A 16725-nucleotide genomic window follows, 5' to 3' on the forward strand; every position below is an offset into this window, starting at 1 on the left:
AAATCTAATAAACAAAAAAGAAAGAAAAGAAAAGCCCATGCATGAAGGTCTGGTTGGCCCAGCACACCTCGACCTTCAAATAAAAGGTTGAGAAATGCGGCCTGGGGCAGCTCAAGCACTTAAGTCTTCTAAACTTTTTTTTCTTTTTTTTTATGGCCAGTGACTTAAAAAAAAAATTAGTTGGCGACGCATCACCTACTCTTTCCAAATTCCAACAATTAGAGGTCACAAAAAAATCAAGTTATCCAAAAAAATCTATTTTTAATCATTTTTTGTTTTACCCAAAAATACTCTAGAAAACTAAATAAAATCATCTGTCTTTAAATAATATAAAAAACAGTCTAAAATAAAAAATCAACCTAAAACCCAAAAACTTTATGGGTTAGATCTAAAAGCAATTTCTGGGTGAAAAAACATCTTAATAAAACTTTTCTTCAAACAATATAATTGTCAATTGAAATTCTATTTGTTATTATAATTCAATGACTTTCTCTATATTATAATTAAAAATCAACTTAAAATCCAAAAACTTTATGCGTTAGATCTAAAAGCAATTTCATGGTGAAAAACATCATAGTTATCAACTGAAATTCTATTTATTATTATAATTCAGTGATTTTCTCTATGTTATCTAAATCTAAACCTAAAAACCAAAAAATAGAAAAATAAAATTTTACACCATAAATGAATTTTGAAAAAGGTACAGGGACAAAAAATTGGTATGTTAAAACCATAGTCAACTTTTTTATTCAATTTTAAAATGACCATCTATTTTGTCCATATTTTTTATTTTGATCCCAAACTTTCAATTTTACCCTTCTATAACAGGGAAAAAAAAAACAATTCACCTTCAATTTAGCTACATAAGGATGCAATCAAAAAGCAAAGAAGTTTGGTGACCAAAAAAAAATCACTATAAAATGTGAGATGAGTTATAAGCATTGAGCTCCCTCGCCTTCTAGTATTTCCTATAATAGTTTTTATTTATTCTTCAAATTAAAAGCTGATAGTCAGCACGTTAAAGTATGAGATAAAATTAAGTTCTCGGTGGATTTGTCGAGGAGAAAAAAAGCCAAAAGAAAAGAATTAATGTAAAGGTGAATATTCCAATTTAAAATAGAAAAAGGACACTTGAGTAACTTTATTCTCAAGTTACAGGATTTAAGGAGATAATAATTAATATGCTCTATATCCCTAAAAAAATGGATAATTAATGGAGTTTTTAAATGTTCTTAAACGGTTAGTTTTACCCATCAACCAAAAACACGAAGTTCCATATGATGCAGCTCTTGAAACTTTTATACCGTCAGTGCACAAGAGACTTTTATACCGCAAAATAGATTTGTTTTTAAAAAAATCTCCAAATCATTCAACTCACAGTCAAGAACTGAAACAAAACTACATCTGCTATAATTAATGAGTATCGTGTAGCTTGTCAAGCCCTCCTCTGCGGCAAGTGTCCGATGACAAATCCAAATAATTATCAGTTTGGAGCCAAAAAAACACTACAAAAAGTTGACAGCACAGACACCTCTACTGCAAATCTCAAAATTTCAAACACCGGAAGTAGCTGCAGTAACAAAAATAAGATTAAATGACAAATGTTAAGCACTACGCAAAACAAAGTGTTACTGACACGTATCTCTAGTCTACAAGAGGATTGAATTATGCTTCCTTTTGGGTAGTTTGAAATAGAAAAATGAATGCAGTGGCATTCAAGCTACATGCAGTGAAAATACTATGTGCTGAGAAGAAAGGAGTGACCATGCAAGAGGAATTAAAGAAAGCAACAATACAATGCGAGTCAAGATGAGAACAAGTACCTTTAGCAGGAGGCTCATCCTGAGGCTTCATGGCTGGGAAGAGAAGCACCTCCTGCAACCCAAAAAGCAAGCAGAAACGATGAGTAATAGATGAAAATTAAATCCCCACAGTGACATGCTACTAGTGTGGGAGCCAGCGCTGGCATGCAAACATAAGGACACACCCCCACCAACAACAAAAAAACATGGGGGGGATATGGCACAAACCTTTATATTCTGTGAATCAGTTAACAGCATAGCTAACCGATCAATGCCTAGTCCCCATCCACCAGTTGGTGGCAATCCATATTCAAGAGCCATACAAAATGTTTCATCCAAAGCCATTGCTTCATCATCACCTGATTGTCGATCCTGAAATTTGGAAACAAATTGCTGTAAGGCATAATTTCCAGTCATTACTCTAAAATTACTAACTGCAAAATGATAATGTTACCTTCAGTTGTGCTTCAAATCGTTGTCGTTGTACCACAGGATCATTCAATTCAGTGTATGCATTGCAAAGCTGCTCGGTCACAAAATATCAACCATATACAAGCATAAGTCAGGGCATAAGTAGAAGATAAATCAAAAGAAACAACAAGCATGAATAATGTAGTTGAGCAAAATACTTCATGCTTGTTGACAAACAATTCAAAGCGTTCAGTCAAGCCTGGTTTCGATCTATGCCACTTTGCCAACGGACTCATAATCTCAGGATGGTTGATGATGAAGGAGGGGTTTACACAAGTCTCTTCCAGAAAGTGTCCCACCAGCTGCGGATACAGAAGAAACACCAAAAATTACAATATCATGAATCTTAGAAAGTTCCCAGTCCTTTTATGCTTGAAGAAACTCAGCTTTGACCTTGAAAAATAACTCAACATCAATATAACATGCTACATGATAAGTATGCTCTATTTACACAGGATGCACCAAACTGTAAATTTGATTCGAACAATCAAGTGTGTCCAAAAAAGGAGCATTAAACACGAACGTGTACGTCTGCACGCACTAACTATGATATGGATGAGAGCACATGTGAAAACAGTAGGATACAAATGATAACACAAATAGAATGAAATGCTTTCAAACACACACACGTGAAAACAGTAAGATATGAATGAGAACACAAGTGAAAACAGTAGGATACGAATGAGAACACAAATAGAATGAAACACTTTCTAATGTTTCCCTTTCATGATTAGACAATTTATCTAACAGTTGACTAAACAAAGAGATGGGGAAGAAGAATTACTTTGTCTAACAATCGAGTTGTCGTTTGAGGAGGGGGGCACTTGACTTCAAACTTCTCACATGCAGCCACAAGATACTTGGTAGCTTCATCACTGGAAAGGTCCTTGGGTATATTGAGGTTGGCCATCTTCTCCAACTCCTCTATCATGTCAATCCGTCTGCAACAGTTAAAAACTGTTATTTCCATCATCCACAAATGCTGTCAAGAGTTCAGACTATGCCATGGATGAAAAGTGACATCTCACCGACCTAAACGGTGGTGTAAAGTCAATCTCAATTGGATCCTTGTCAAGCCCATTTGCATGATATTTAATTTTGTAGCCACCTGTAAGTTCCTTGACCATGCCTGTTTTAAAAAATACAAGTATTTTAGTTAAAAAAAAAGTGGGAGACCAGTGTGAAAAAAGAATTTTGCAACAACCAAACATTCACTCTTACCACTCAACATCTTCTCAGTGAGTTCCATCAAGTCATTGTAGTCAGCATAAGCCATATAGAACTCACAGGTTGTGAACTCAGGATTATGTGTCAAATCAATACCCTCATTTCTAAATTGTTTTCCAATTTCATAAACACGATCAAGTCCACCAACAACTAACTCTTTAAGATAGAGTTCAGGTGCAATGCGCATGTACAGCTTCATGTTCAGATCATTATGATGAGTTTTGAATGGACGAGCAGCAGCACCACCAGGAATCATATTCATCATTGGTGTTTCAACCTGAATACAAAGGTTGAAATAATCAGCAAGAAAGAAATAATTACATGAGAGAGAAAAATCAAGGTAGAAGCTTTCAAAACAACAAAATAGAAGACTGACCTCCAAGAAATCAAGATCGTCAAGAAAGTTCTGTATGTATTTAATGATTTTAGATCTGGTCTTGAAAATTTGTCGAACCTCTGAATTCAACATTAGATCCAGATATCGTTGACGATAACGTGTTTCCTAGAATGAAACAATAAAATAAATAAATGACCACTCCAAAGAGGGAAAGGAAATTGTTAAGACCCATCCATGGATGCTAATCATGGATTAGAAATAACAGAAAACATGATCTTATCAGTTTCCCAAAAATATCATATTCTGTCACCAGAGAATAAAAGCAAGACACAAAAAAATTCCTCCCAGAGCTAAAAAAAAAATATAATGATTTTATTGTGTTATTCTCAAGAAAACACTTCCATAGTTTCAATTCCATTACTATTTTGAGCCAATATTCAAGCTTTACAAGACAGCTAGTCATGCAACTTCAGCTGACATCATTACTTGTAAGGCTAATTTAACTATCGCCAGCATTAACCAAAAGGTCAGCTTCATCCATTATCCCTTGTAGGAAAATTCTTCCAGTCTGACAGTAATATAGACAACAAAACTAATCACTCAAGCAGTAAATGTCATTGACAAGCACAACAAGGTGATCTTGGTTAGGGTGACTTGTTCATACAACAGTTAACAAATATCTGAGAAGATAAGAGGCCTTATCTTTTAAAACAGACTAATTTCTTTAGGGTAAATACCTGATCTTTTAAAATATATGCTTCAGGGTTCCTGACTGATCCTGGGGTCCAAACCTCAGATTTCTGTAGAACAACATAATTCCATCACAATATAATCTCAGCTCAAAACAACTGAGTAACAACAAAAGTTTCTAACCTTTGCACTAGCATCCGAGCCAGGACCAGCTTTCTGCCTGGGCATCATGTGCAGACAATGAGATAAAACCATGAAAGATGTTGGAAAGATGCTCAGCTCTCCCCTTTTGGTTTTTCCTATATTAGAAGAAAGGAATTCATTACAAATGATAAAAGGATTAATTTTCTAGCAGGTCTATATTTTAGATGGAAAAAAGATTAACAAAAAATCAGTATAGCATAGCATCTCTAGCAAGATGACACCAGAAAACATTACTAATTCATTCTGACTTCAAATAGGACAGAAAGGAGCAATATTTCTGGAAATGCTTCAATATAACAATCAAAATGGTCCATACAGCAAAAGACTCTCTCTTCTCAAGTCTTGTTTAGTTGGATCTATCTTTGATTATTCTACTGGTACATTGATAGAAAGATACAAATGAATTCCCATGTCTGCAGAATTCAATGCACAAGCATGCACACAATAACAATATACTTGTCATATACAGAGAGTTTGGACTTTTTATTACACTTTCTAAACTTGAGATATTGGTTAGTTTGATTGTCATAAGATTCAGCTTGAATTCTTTATCAATGAAGATGGTAATATCTCAAATGTTTCCAAAAATATTCTGAATGTCTTGGAGATGTTTACAAGTGCAGCTATCCATTCTCACCTCACTGTGCACAAGAAATTGTGCTTTTTAGCACGCACATAGAGATATGCATCGAACAGCAATGATATCTTGTGAAAGAGGCCATCATTGAAGATTGACTAGCAATTCTTCTAAACTAGGTTTCATGTACTTTCCTTGACTTAATTCTACGCTTTCTACAAGTATGCATATCCATGGAAACATGTGCAGCTGCACGCATGCACATACACAGCAAGAGAAGACGGAAGGAACGGCTTAAACAATGCTATATCACAATTGAGGTCCAGTTTCTTATCATGATTACTAAATATCATAAAGAATCAACCACTACAAGTTTTCAACACAGTTTTTGTTACAAGAAAGAGTTGGATCCCCTATGAACCTTGATACAATGTTCAATAGCTATTGGGGGACCTTCAGTTGCAATTAGGTCAGGGCAAAGAAAAAGATTCTGTTTGATAGTACAAATATAGAGGGTGAAATATGACTCACATTAAGTTATTTATTTGTTGAAAATATAAGATAAATGGGAAAGCACAGCATATTAACTAACACTTGTAATAACCCAAACCTGGAAATCCAGTGATACCAACAATATCACCACGCTTCACGCTGGAATGGAGCTTAGAAAACTCTGCTTCATCGAAACCTGACTTGCTGAAATTACAGAAATGAAAATTTATCCATTTGAATGAGAAATGAAGCAAAGAAAGGAATAGAAAAGAAAATTGGGGTTGGGAGACACAGTAGCATATAAGAAATCACTCAAAGATATCTAGATGGGGTGGACAATACAATAATTTAACTCCTAAAGCAAGTATGGCAGTGCCAAATAACAAAAATATAAATTCGCACTTCTACTTCAATATGACTTGTGAATGTATGAAACAGTCTATATGCAACTGTACAAAGATCTGATATGCATATGATCTGAAAAAAGTATAACATAAAAGCATTAAAATCAATAAAAATTGTGGTTTGTATTCATGAAGTAGATAAAGGATGCTAGACATAATACACAAGTACATGAGTTTGCATTTAGAAGTATGTTGACGAAACGCAACAACTAAGCATGAACATGTTTCAATTAACAAACAAACATATGGAAAAAAATCACAAGATACCTTGCATCAGCCATCACTTGGACCTTAGCACCAAGACCATGCAGATCATAAAAGAACAACTTTGAAGAGGAAGATCTTTTACTCATTATTCGACCTGGTAAAACACGGAAATAAACAAATTCAACAAAATGAAATATGAGAACAAAGAATTACGTAAAACAATAGAGCAAAAGTATTTGTGTTCAAAATTACCAGCCAAAGACACAGAGACATCCTCAAGATGCTCTCCATTGCTTAACCCCCCATACTTGTCAATATATTCAGGGATGGACAGGGTAACAAAAAACTTATGAGGGTACATATTTTTCCCTTCTCCCTTCTGAGCATCAAGATATTTCAGCCTATTTTCATAATATTGCTGTAACAAAAATCAAAACAAGAAACCAATTCAAAAATTAAACCTTAACAAGACTTTATTTCTATACTCATCAAGTGCAAACAAGATAAAGCAAGAATAAAAGAGTTAAACCGTGGGATCCATGTCTTCATCATCGGCTGCCGCTGCAGATTTCTGAACCTGGGTGCTGGCCTTGGCAGCAGCCTGCAAAATTGAGTAACATTGTCAAAAGACACAATAAAAAAATTAAAAAAAATTAACATAAATAATTATAATTGTTTAGACTAAAACAAGCATAAATAAATAAAATCACAAGGTAATGTCTTAATTCCATATTTGAAAAGAAAATGAATTCTCAATAGCATTACAAGGGGAAAAAAAAGAAAGGAAGGAAGAGAAAAGGAAGGAGACCTGTCTAGCTTTCTCTTCCTCTTTTTGGCGTCTCTCTTCTTCTTTCTTCTTATTCTTCAATTCCTTCTTCAGTGCACTACAAGAGTAACAACATACCCAAAAGCCACAATCAATCCATCACTGAAAAAAAATAAAAAACAAAATTTTCAGTGAAAACAAATGAGAGAGAGACTAACTTTTTGCTTATGGTTTTATCGCCGGGAGCAGAAGCGTCGGTCTCCTCCATTGTTAAATCAGACAGAGACAAGGCACGCAGTTCAGCTGTTCGATAGAGTGAGGGGGGCGACTGACTGGTGGTGTTTAGTTATTGTTGTGGTAATAACGCTACCTTAGATAGCTAGGGTTTTGATAAGGGCTCTGTCTGGGTTCATTTGAGGTTTTTCTTTTTAAAAAGAATAATAATTTAAAATTGTGGATATCTATCTGATTTCATTTTTAGAATCTAAAACATAAGGTAAATTACAGTATAACGTTGATAAATTAATAATTTTAATTAAATAATATTTTATATTAGTGTTGACTTTGGACTTTATGATAAATTAATAATTCTGAGATAATTATTTAAAAAAATACATGTACCACCTGAAATATAAATTAATAATCATCAAAATTATATATATAGCCCAATTAGGAAGAGTTTGTAACTTCAATGTTATTTATCTTCTCTTAGAATTAATGTCTACTTAGATATTATCTCTAATTTTTCTAGATTTAACTTTATTTTTTATGTCATTTCTTGTAATATTTTCAATAAATTACTCATCATTCGACAACTTTGAAGTTGATTTTTTTATACCTATGTGATGAGAAGCCATTGTATCTAATTTTATCATTTATGATATTTTATATGTTTTTTTTATTAATGTTTTAGCTTGACTTAATGTTTATAAAATATATTAATTAAGTTTAAAAATAATTTAATTTTAGTTTGTTATAAAAATGGATAGACTCGAGACTTTTATGTAATAAGACTAATTATATTTATAAATTTATTTTGGTTAAGTAAATATATAGAATAATAATTTATAATTCAGTAATTAGATAGTATTTATATAATCACAGTTCATAATATATGTATGCTTTGGGGGGGAAAATAAAGAATACCTAGATAAATTAATTTTTAATAAATTATTAATATATAGATTAAATTATATCTTAATTAATTTATAAACTTTCACCTTCCCGGTTTAAGACGGGGGTAAATATATAAAATTAAAAAAAAAAAAAAAAAAACACTCCAAATTGTGAGACTCTCTTCACGAAGAGAACAGAAATGAGAAATTTTATCTCCCCCATACTCTCTTCACAATAAATTCTCTCATATTTTATCTCCCTCGAAATACAATGTAAAAGCTTTTTCATTCGGATTGTCAACTTTGATGACTAGCAGTGTATCTATTAGTATTTCTTTAACAAGTGTAAGTGACTAAATTTATTATTATTATTATTATTTTTATTATTATTATAAGGTAAAAAAAGATGATGATATTAATTTTTGATAGATTCATTTTTCTAATCCTATGGTGGATGATACGCAACTCCCATCTTGTTCAATTCCTCGACAATTTCCCTTCTTAAACTATTAAGGGCTATTTAAAAGTATAATTATAGTTAATTATTTTTTTAAAAACGCGGATATAACTGCGTTTTCAAATGCTCACTTAAAGGTTTCTACTCTAAATGCCAGTTTAATTCACTTTTAATTCCACTTTTAACATATGGTAAAAAAAAAAACCCAAATTAAATCAAATTGAAAAAAATAAACAAATTATAAGAGACTTGGTGTAATTAACTCTATTTTTAGAGAGATCAATTTAACTAAAATTAAATGTTCTTTTCGCTAAATGTTATACAGTTTTGCAACAGGAAATAGTTCTGACTGCTTTGCATCAAGATAGATCTAATCTCTAATCGCAAAACAATTTGTTGAATAATACTCTTTTAGGAGAATGAAAGACAATCTCTAAAAACATGCAAGAATCTGCATTCGCATTCAGGATAGTAACAGCGCCTTTAAACATTTAAAAAAAAAAACACCTAAGCCTCTGCTTGACAAGTTAATCTAACCACTCTCAAAGATTACTGTGGATTACGTTTCCAATTTGGTTATTCATTTGTGTTTTTTTTTTTTTTTTTTTTTGCTCTTTTGACATTGCAATAATTTGTGTTTGGTGATTAAACTCGCGGTATTGAGAAAATATTTTGTTATTTAATTAATATTTGATTTTACAAAATAAAACTTAATTTTATTGATTTAGAATAATTGAAGCTTCAATGATCGAATTTGAAGCTTTGAAAATTTTTGAGTGCCTTCAATTTTATGCCATTAGGGATTGATTTGCTTGGACAAGAAAAATATTTATGTATCTTTTTTTTATTTTGGTTGGTGTTTTGTTTTTTTTTTAATTTGATCATTCTATATTTGATTTTTTATTTTGTGAATTGACTGGATAATTTATTTTTATTTTTCTATATATAGGGGTCTTGCAATATTGAGTATAAGTTTTGATGCTTGGTATATATTGGTTTGTCAAAATATGTTTAAACATCGTTGATTTATAGCAATTAGGACTTTATGGACCAAATTTGATTATAAAACAAACATGGGGGGCTTAAGTTAACATGCAAGATAAGAATGACTGGTGAATGTATTGCACGCGCTATATAGTGGGGGAGGTCGCAACACTCTAGAAACGAGTGCGAGCTCATCCGATAGACAAGTCTGGCCTTCTGTGGTGATGATGGATACGGCACAACATGCTCTTCCATCGGGGCCAACACATGTTGATGTAATCACAAAGGTATGTCGCTAGAAGCATTTTCTTTATTTTTTTTCTCTCTTTTCTTTTTCTTCTTCTTAAAATCTGAGCTGACCATTCTAAATTTCAGAGTTGTCTTCTTATTTTATTATCATTTTAAATTTGATCATTATTCTTTTTATTACTATTTTTTCTGGATCCTTCTCTAAAATTTCAAATCATTTTCGATTTCATCCTTTAATAAAAAGTTGCATGTTGTCCTCTTATTTTATTTTTCAATTTCAAATTTGGTCTTCATTCTTTTAGTTGTTATTTTTAGTTTTGTATCTGTTTGTGAAATTGATTTTTTTGTTCAATTTTATCATTTAATCCAAAAATGAAAATGTTCTCTCATTTGTTTTTATTTTTAATTCAGTCTTCATTCTTTTGATTAGTGTTTTTTTCGCTTTAGATCCTTTTGAAATTTGATTTTTTTATTTCATCTTTGACACGGAGTTGGTTAGGAATTTGGCTGTGTTTTTTTTGTCATGGGAGATTTTATGTTTCATGACTCGAGTCATAGATTTGAAAACTTAACCATAGTTAACATTGTTCTTTCTTTTTAGGGTTTATTTGTTTACACTGATTTTCTTTGCAATTTCATCATTTCACGTTAGTTTTTTTAATTGGGCTTCATGATTTTCTTCAATTTCCTTTCTATTCAGTAATCCTGATATCATCACCTGGATCGCGAGTTTAACGGGTTAACCTAAGTTGACTCGAGTCTTTTATTGGGTTTTTTTTTAATTTAATATTTTTTACTTTCATCATTCGACAATAGGTTGTTTTAAAATTGAACTCCATAATTTTTCCTTATATTGAGTTATCTCATTCAAATGATTCAGGCCACGAAGTTTCGTAGGCATACTCGATTTGCTGGTGTGTGTTTTTTTTTTTTTGTTACCTTTGGTTAGTTGAGAATTAGATTTCACCCTTTGTTTTGTTTGCTTTTTCTTGAATTATCTTAGTCTTAGAAACATGGTTGCAGATTTGACATACTTGTTTATGTTGACTCGAGTCATTTTTTTTTTCTAATTTTAATTTTTTATATTGAGTTGACTTGAAATTAAACTTTGTTGCTTTTTCCTTTTCGTTGGTGTTCTCATGGGTCAATTCAATCTATTTATTTTTATTGCTTGTTCTTTTATCATTTAATTAAATAATAAAATTTTATTTGACTTAATTGGATCTATAATCCAAGTTATTGATTTTTTTATATGCATCACCCAAATATTTTTTATATTAAAAAAATTAATTAGTCCCATGGTATATAGCATGAGGCTTCAAATCTAGTCTCATAACTATTTTTACCATGTGGTGGCCCAAATCAAGTGATAGCGTGAAACTCAAGATTGAATCAAGTCCTTGCGTTATTACATGATCAAAGAACACAACAGCTTGGTGTTCTCGTTGCATGATAATTACATTTCTGCATCGGTTTTTCTATATAGCCGCATCAAAATTCCATTTCATAACTCATCAGAAGCAGCCAGGCCATGCAATACCTTATGGCATCTTAATTCGAGTTTCGTTCGGACAGCAAATGATCCACTTCCTAGAATCCTCGGCATCATCATCTTACAAGTGGTATGAGCAAGTATTCGGCATAAAATAGCTGCCAGAGGAACAGGCAAATGTTAAAAAGAAATTAGTTTTAAGAAACGGAATAATCACCATGTAACGGTGTAAAGCTTGTGTTACTGTCTGCTAATTCACTCTTAATACTGATTAATGACCGGGAATGATCTATGATCAGCACCCAGGCCTGTAGGATCTCTAAAATGGACCAGCCTAAACAAGCTCTCCATGTGGACCAGAGTGGCCACCATTTCTTTTAATTGTCTTGCAGCACTTCTCTAAGAAGTCTATACATGCAACAATCCTATAAGAAAAAATAAAGGAATGGAAAAGAGAGAATATCAACACGATAGAATTCTGATTTCCAGATTTGTATGCAAACTCAAACTCAATCTAGTCAGGAAGCAATGAAGGAGCATATTCATCAGATTTTGAATTCAAACTTACTATCCAGCAAAATAACTGAACAAGAATAAACAGTCCGATTACTTATCATCTAGAGTGTTCGAGATGCTTTTCAAAAGTAATTTTGGATTGAAAAAACATCTAATTAATGTTTTTTTTTTTGTTTTATGATGATTATGATTATGAAAATCATCTAATAATTTATTTTATTTTGATGTATTTTCTAGTAAAAAGTTATTTTGAAAAGCACCATTCACTATAATTTCAAATATACATACATAAAGATTGAATTATTTAAAAAAGATGAATGGAATTGATAAATGATTGGTGAAAATATGACTACTGCATGAAACTCAAGATGGTAATAAGAAAATATTACAGAAATCATGCATTGAGAAGCATTGCATGCTAAATAAAGTAATAAACAGGTTATCTATTCACTGATTTACTTGGAGTGAAATTTACTGGTTTTATTTAGTCGTCTATTTTCTTGCATTCTTCCTGCAATGTTGAAGTCACAAGCTATGATGGTAGATGGTAGATGGTTACCTTCCAAATAAACATATAGCAGGAAATTATTGAAGCTTTGCTCTTCAGATCAACAGATTTGGCATGGTTCCACAGCATTGAAGCCAAGATGGCATGACCCAATATTAATACCTGGCCAAACGCAATGCGTGTTAGAATCAAAACACGAGAAACAGTAAAATTAAATTAGAAAAACGTCTCAGGAAACTACATCATCCTTTTTATGAACCTATAAATAATATGCAGACATCCAGCCAACATCCCATTTGAAGGTTTCAGACCTTTCATTAGATGAGATGCCCCTCGTTCCCATGCAAGCTTATGATAAAATGTAAACCAAGTCTCCTTGTTAATCCACAGTTGGTAATAATTCATGCCGGACCAACTGTTTCTAAAAGCTTCAAATTTTGCCATTTTGTAAAGGAAGCCATCAGCAAAGGAAATTCAAAATAACCATGCAGAGTTTCAGAACTCACATGGAAAGCCAGTTATAACCAGGATTTATGCTTAACAATAAAGATTTATATAATCATTTCAGCCGACTTGGGGAAACATGTGTCCCAACACATAGTCATTTTTTCTCCCCTTAAAAAACAATACAAGGAAGGAAGCTATATCACTGAACGCACTCCAGAAGAAGGGAAATCTATACATGCTAACATTCGTCAGTTGCATACATTAAGAAGCAAGAACGCTACCGTGATACATTTGCTCCAATTGTAGGAAGTTGCTGCTCCGACCAGAATGGCAACAGCACAAGCAATTTCAAGTAATGAAATACATGTCCAAAATACCTGAGCTAAGTAAATCAGGCATGGCCAAGAGACATCAGTAAAAACAAAGGTTACTAGCTAGGAGTTCTCCATTTGGAAAATGTATAATATGTTCTAAACTGACCCATTTTTGTCCCAAACGCACTGTACAGGACTGGATTCCAAAAATCTTATCTCCTTCGATATCAGGTATATCCTCCTGCATGTACAATTTGTTCACAGCAACACATTTATCGGCAAACCTAGTGCAAAATACAAACAGCTAACTAGAAGGTTTTCTGCCTTGACTCCTCCCCTATTACTAAAATTAAATTAAAATAAATAAATACCATTTACCTTGAATAGTGCTATAACAACTGAGAAGAAGCTCATAAATGAAGTTGCAAAAATTAGAGGCTTTTAAAAGAAAGGTGATCGTCCGTACACATGGGTCTGGAAACAGGCAGAGTACTAATCAGGCACTTAAAACGTACAAGACCGTGTAACATGACTCCAAAGCTAAAATCTTTCATGCTCATACATAGCAGAAAATTGATGAATACAACAATCGATTCAACAAGGACTGTCTGTCATTTTTGTTATATTGAAGTTGGAACAGTCTGAAGCACTGACACAGTGAAACCTGCCACACAGTGTTGTGCAGGGAACAGCCCCATAATGGTGTTTTGGAGGCCCTTAATTCTATGTATCTGGTATCTTTCCAGTTACTTTCCATATGCAAAGGAAAGAAGTACCTGCATATGCAGATAAAAGGCAAGTTGAACAATCACCGCCCTAACAGCTGGGATGCACATTGCTGCAATGAACGCAAACCTTTTCCATCTCAATAGTGGCAGCTGAAATAACACATAGATACAATGACAGTTATTTAATATTTGAACCCTGAAAAAAAAACAAAAAGCAGTGGCGAAAGAATATACAAACACGCACAGAATATAAAGATGAGCTTGCATATGTGGATGAAAATCTGCAATTGTAGTTAGACAAACTCACATTGATTGAATATGCTGTTCCAAGAACAAAACTGATGAAAAGAGCCCAAAATAATGGCCACGAACCAACAATTTATCCAAGCCAAAAGCTCTCGAAAAAAGGAAATAATTAGCATTTTCAATGGAATCCTCCAGATGCAGTGAATGAGTATTCCAAGTGGAAAGAGAAACTCGCCATGTTATAACTGATAATTTACTATTACAGGGTAATACTAGATCCATGAACAAGAAAGAAGAAAGAAAAATATAATGAATCTTAGATATTTCAAAACATATAACTAAAATCTTGAAAAACTGATTTGCATATGCTCTCTACTAAGCAATCAGTTCTCAAACAGCATATTGAGCAATCACATGTTAGTTGAGTTTGACACAGCCTTATTGTGCATGTTCTTGGGTCTCTCCACCTGCTTATTTGACATTTGGCCTGAACTAACACTAAAATAACCACTCTAACCATGATTACATGAGCTATTCACTAATTTCCTAGTGTGATTTTGGGCAGACATATACAGCGGAGACAGGACTGTATTTATTTTTTTGCACAAATATAAAAAATTAAGGATTATCCACCACTTTAAGCAAGTAATAATCTATGAATAAGAATATTCTTGAATATAGATACCATGATGGAGAAAGATGTAACAATCATCACGCCAGTGCTTACAGAGTACTCCCCCGATGCCACTGGAAGATATGGCTTGTTAACCTGCAATGATAACAGTTCAACATATTTTGCTGGGGTGAACATTGTAGGCATTTCTAATATAACAACGGAAAACTAGATGGAAAATGAATAAGAGAGACAGCTAAACTATCTGATTCTTCCTTATTTGATCAATTTGGTATGAAGTCAAAAGAAGATCTTTGAAGATAGCAAACAACTGATCCTTGCAGCACTTTCCCATTGTGTCTTCAGTTATTAGCTGAAAGCTTTCCGTTTTGTTACAATGATTTGCTAAGCAAAGCTACCTTGTCTATTTCGATGCCAGTCAACTGATTTAAGCCCACAATATAAATATTCATCATGAGAGCAGCGGCCACAGCCTGCAACACCAAAATAACAAATAAATAAAGGGTGATGATGATTATGATTATCAGAGCCAATTAATGAGCTCTTTAAATCGAAAGGTGAATCAGATTCACAAAATTCTTAGAAGCTGGTAACGATATACAATGATCATTAAACCTTTGTTGAATTTGTACGACAAACTTTGACTTAACTGTGCCAATAACAGTGTGAGGCCGTGAAAATCTGTAGAAAGCGTCTAATGTACTTCTTACAGATTTTGAAGTGCTTTCAGGTCCAGATTCAGGAGGTTGTCCAGAGGCAGCATGCACTAAGAACTTAGCATTATTTTCCTGGTAAATTTTAGATTTTATCACAGTACATCCACTATGATGCTGCTGAAACCTAACAGCATTCTGTCGTTCAAGGATCTTCCATGCTCTGCAACTGGAATCTTGAACTGCTTCTATGGATTATCCCGGCAATCAGAACAATATGAAATTGTGGTCATATAGGAGCAAAGTGAGCATGTAATTAGAGGTAAAAATGTTGAAATCAGAAAACTGGAAACAATCAACATGGGCTAGCAGAACAATCTACCTCTGAAAAACAAATGCTTAACTTTATTCCGCCTAGGAACTAAATCTTAGGAAACAGAGAATATTTAATAATCAAAATAAGCTATTCTAGGAAATTTCATGAACTTCTTGTCATATTTATCTATAACCACAGTAAGAGTTGAAGTATCTAATTATCCCTTGCTCAGCAGTTTGTTACTAAAATCAAATAGCCCCATTTTGACAACAAAGGCGCCACATAAAATTGTTGTTGTAATTGTTAAACTTGCACTGAAAACAAAATTAAACAAGCTCAGTAGAACAAGGAAACTAAAGCATGACTGGTTGATTCCCTGAGCTTTCTTTGGAGTGTTTACAAATACTATCTATAAACCACACATCATTAGCATATTTCTATTGCTTGAGAAGTGATTCAGCCAACAATGGTATCCACTACAACCTAGAACTTTGCTAAATTCAGCAATGATTAAACCTCTGTCCACCAACAACTAAAGCCTGATGCCAGAAAGCTGAATGCAAATTGAGCTACACACAGTAGGCTGCAGATGCTGTAGAAAAAAGATAGCATTAAAATTCTCAAACACAAACCAATAATTGTTACCCATTCTTCACTATATGTCACCTTACAACCTATAGATTTTCTTCTTTTTTGTGGAAGTGATACCTTATTTTTTAAAATAAGGTCTGAAGATACTTAATTGTGGATCATTTGAATAGGAAAGGAAGATTGTTATCAAAATATTATCACATAGGGGAAGACCACACTCAGTGAATTCAAAATAAGCTACAGAAAAGATTGGAAATGCAATGCTCTAACTCCTTGGATCTCTTTTGTTATTACCCAT

At 33.0% G+C, this 16725-nt stretch overlaps 1 protein-coding gene and 1 pseudogene across 1 annotated transcript; both read right to left on the bottom strand.

Moving 5' to 3' along the window:
- Positions 1-1310: 1310 nt before the first annotated feature.
- On the bottom strand, positions 1311-7587 carry LOC18100479 (lysine--tRNA ligase, cytoplasmic). Its single transcript, XM_006381721.3, has 17 exons — positions 7396-7587; positions 7220-7295; positions 6941-7012; positions 6664-6829; positions 6472-6565; positions 5919-6004; positions 4711-4826; positions 4575-4637; positions 3877-4002; positions 3495-3777; positions 3306-3402; positions 3058-3214; positions 2432-2575; positions 2257-2325; positions 2031-2174; positions 1824-1875; positions 1311-1570 (listed from the first exon to the last, which is right to left on the bottom strand). The coding sequence occupies exons 1-17, from the start codon at positions 7443-7445 to the stop codon at positions 1554-1556; spliced, it is 1812 nt and encodes a 603-aa protein (XP_006381783.3). The 5' UTR covers positions 7446-7587; the 3' UTR covers positions 1311-1553.
- A 3832-nt stretch (positions 7588-11419) lies between these two features.
- On the bottom strand, positions 11420-16725 carry LOC18100480 (homogentisate phytyltransferase 1, chloroplastic-like; annotated as a pseudogene).

The sequence above is a fragment of the Populus trichocarpa genome, chromosome 6, assembly GCF_000002775.5.
Source record: "Populus trichocarpa isolate Nisqually-1 chromosome 6, P.trichocarpa_v4.1, whole genome shotgun sequence".
NCBI classification, from domain to species: Eukaryota; Viridiplantae; Streptophyta; class Magnoliopsida; order Malpighiales; family Salicaceae; genus Populus; species Populus trichocarpa.

Bases quoted from the DNA above. Each gene is read 5' to 3' on its own strand.
- LOC18100479 (XM_006381721.3), bottom strand. From the start codon at position 7,445: ATGGAGGAGACCGACGCTTCTGCTCCCGGCGATAAAACCATAAGCAAA. The intron at 7,296-7,395 runs GTTAGTCTCTCT...TTACTCTTGTAG, and splicing joins GATAAAACCATAAGCAAAAA to TGCACTGAAGAAGGAATTGA. The intron at 2,326-2,431 runs GTATTTTGCTCA...GTGACCGAGCAG, and splicing joins TGTTTGTCAACAAGCATGAA to CTTTGCAATGCATACACTGA.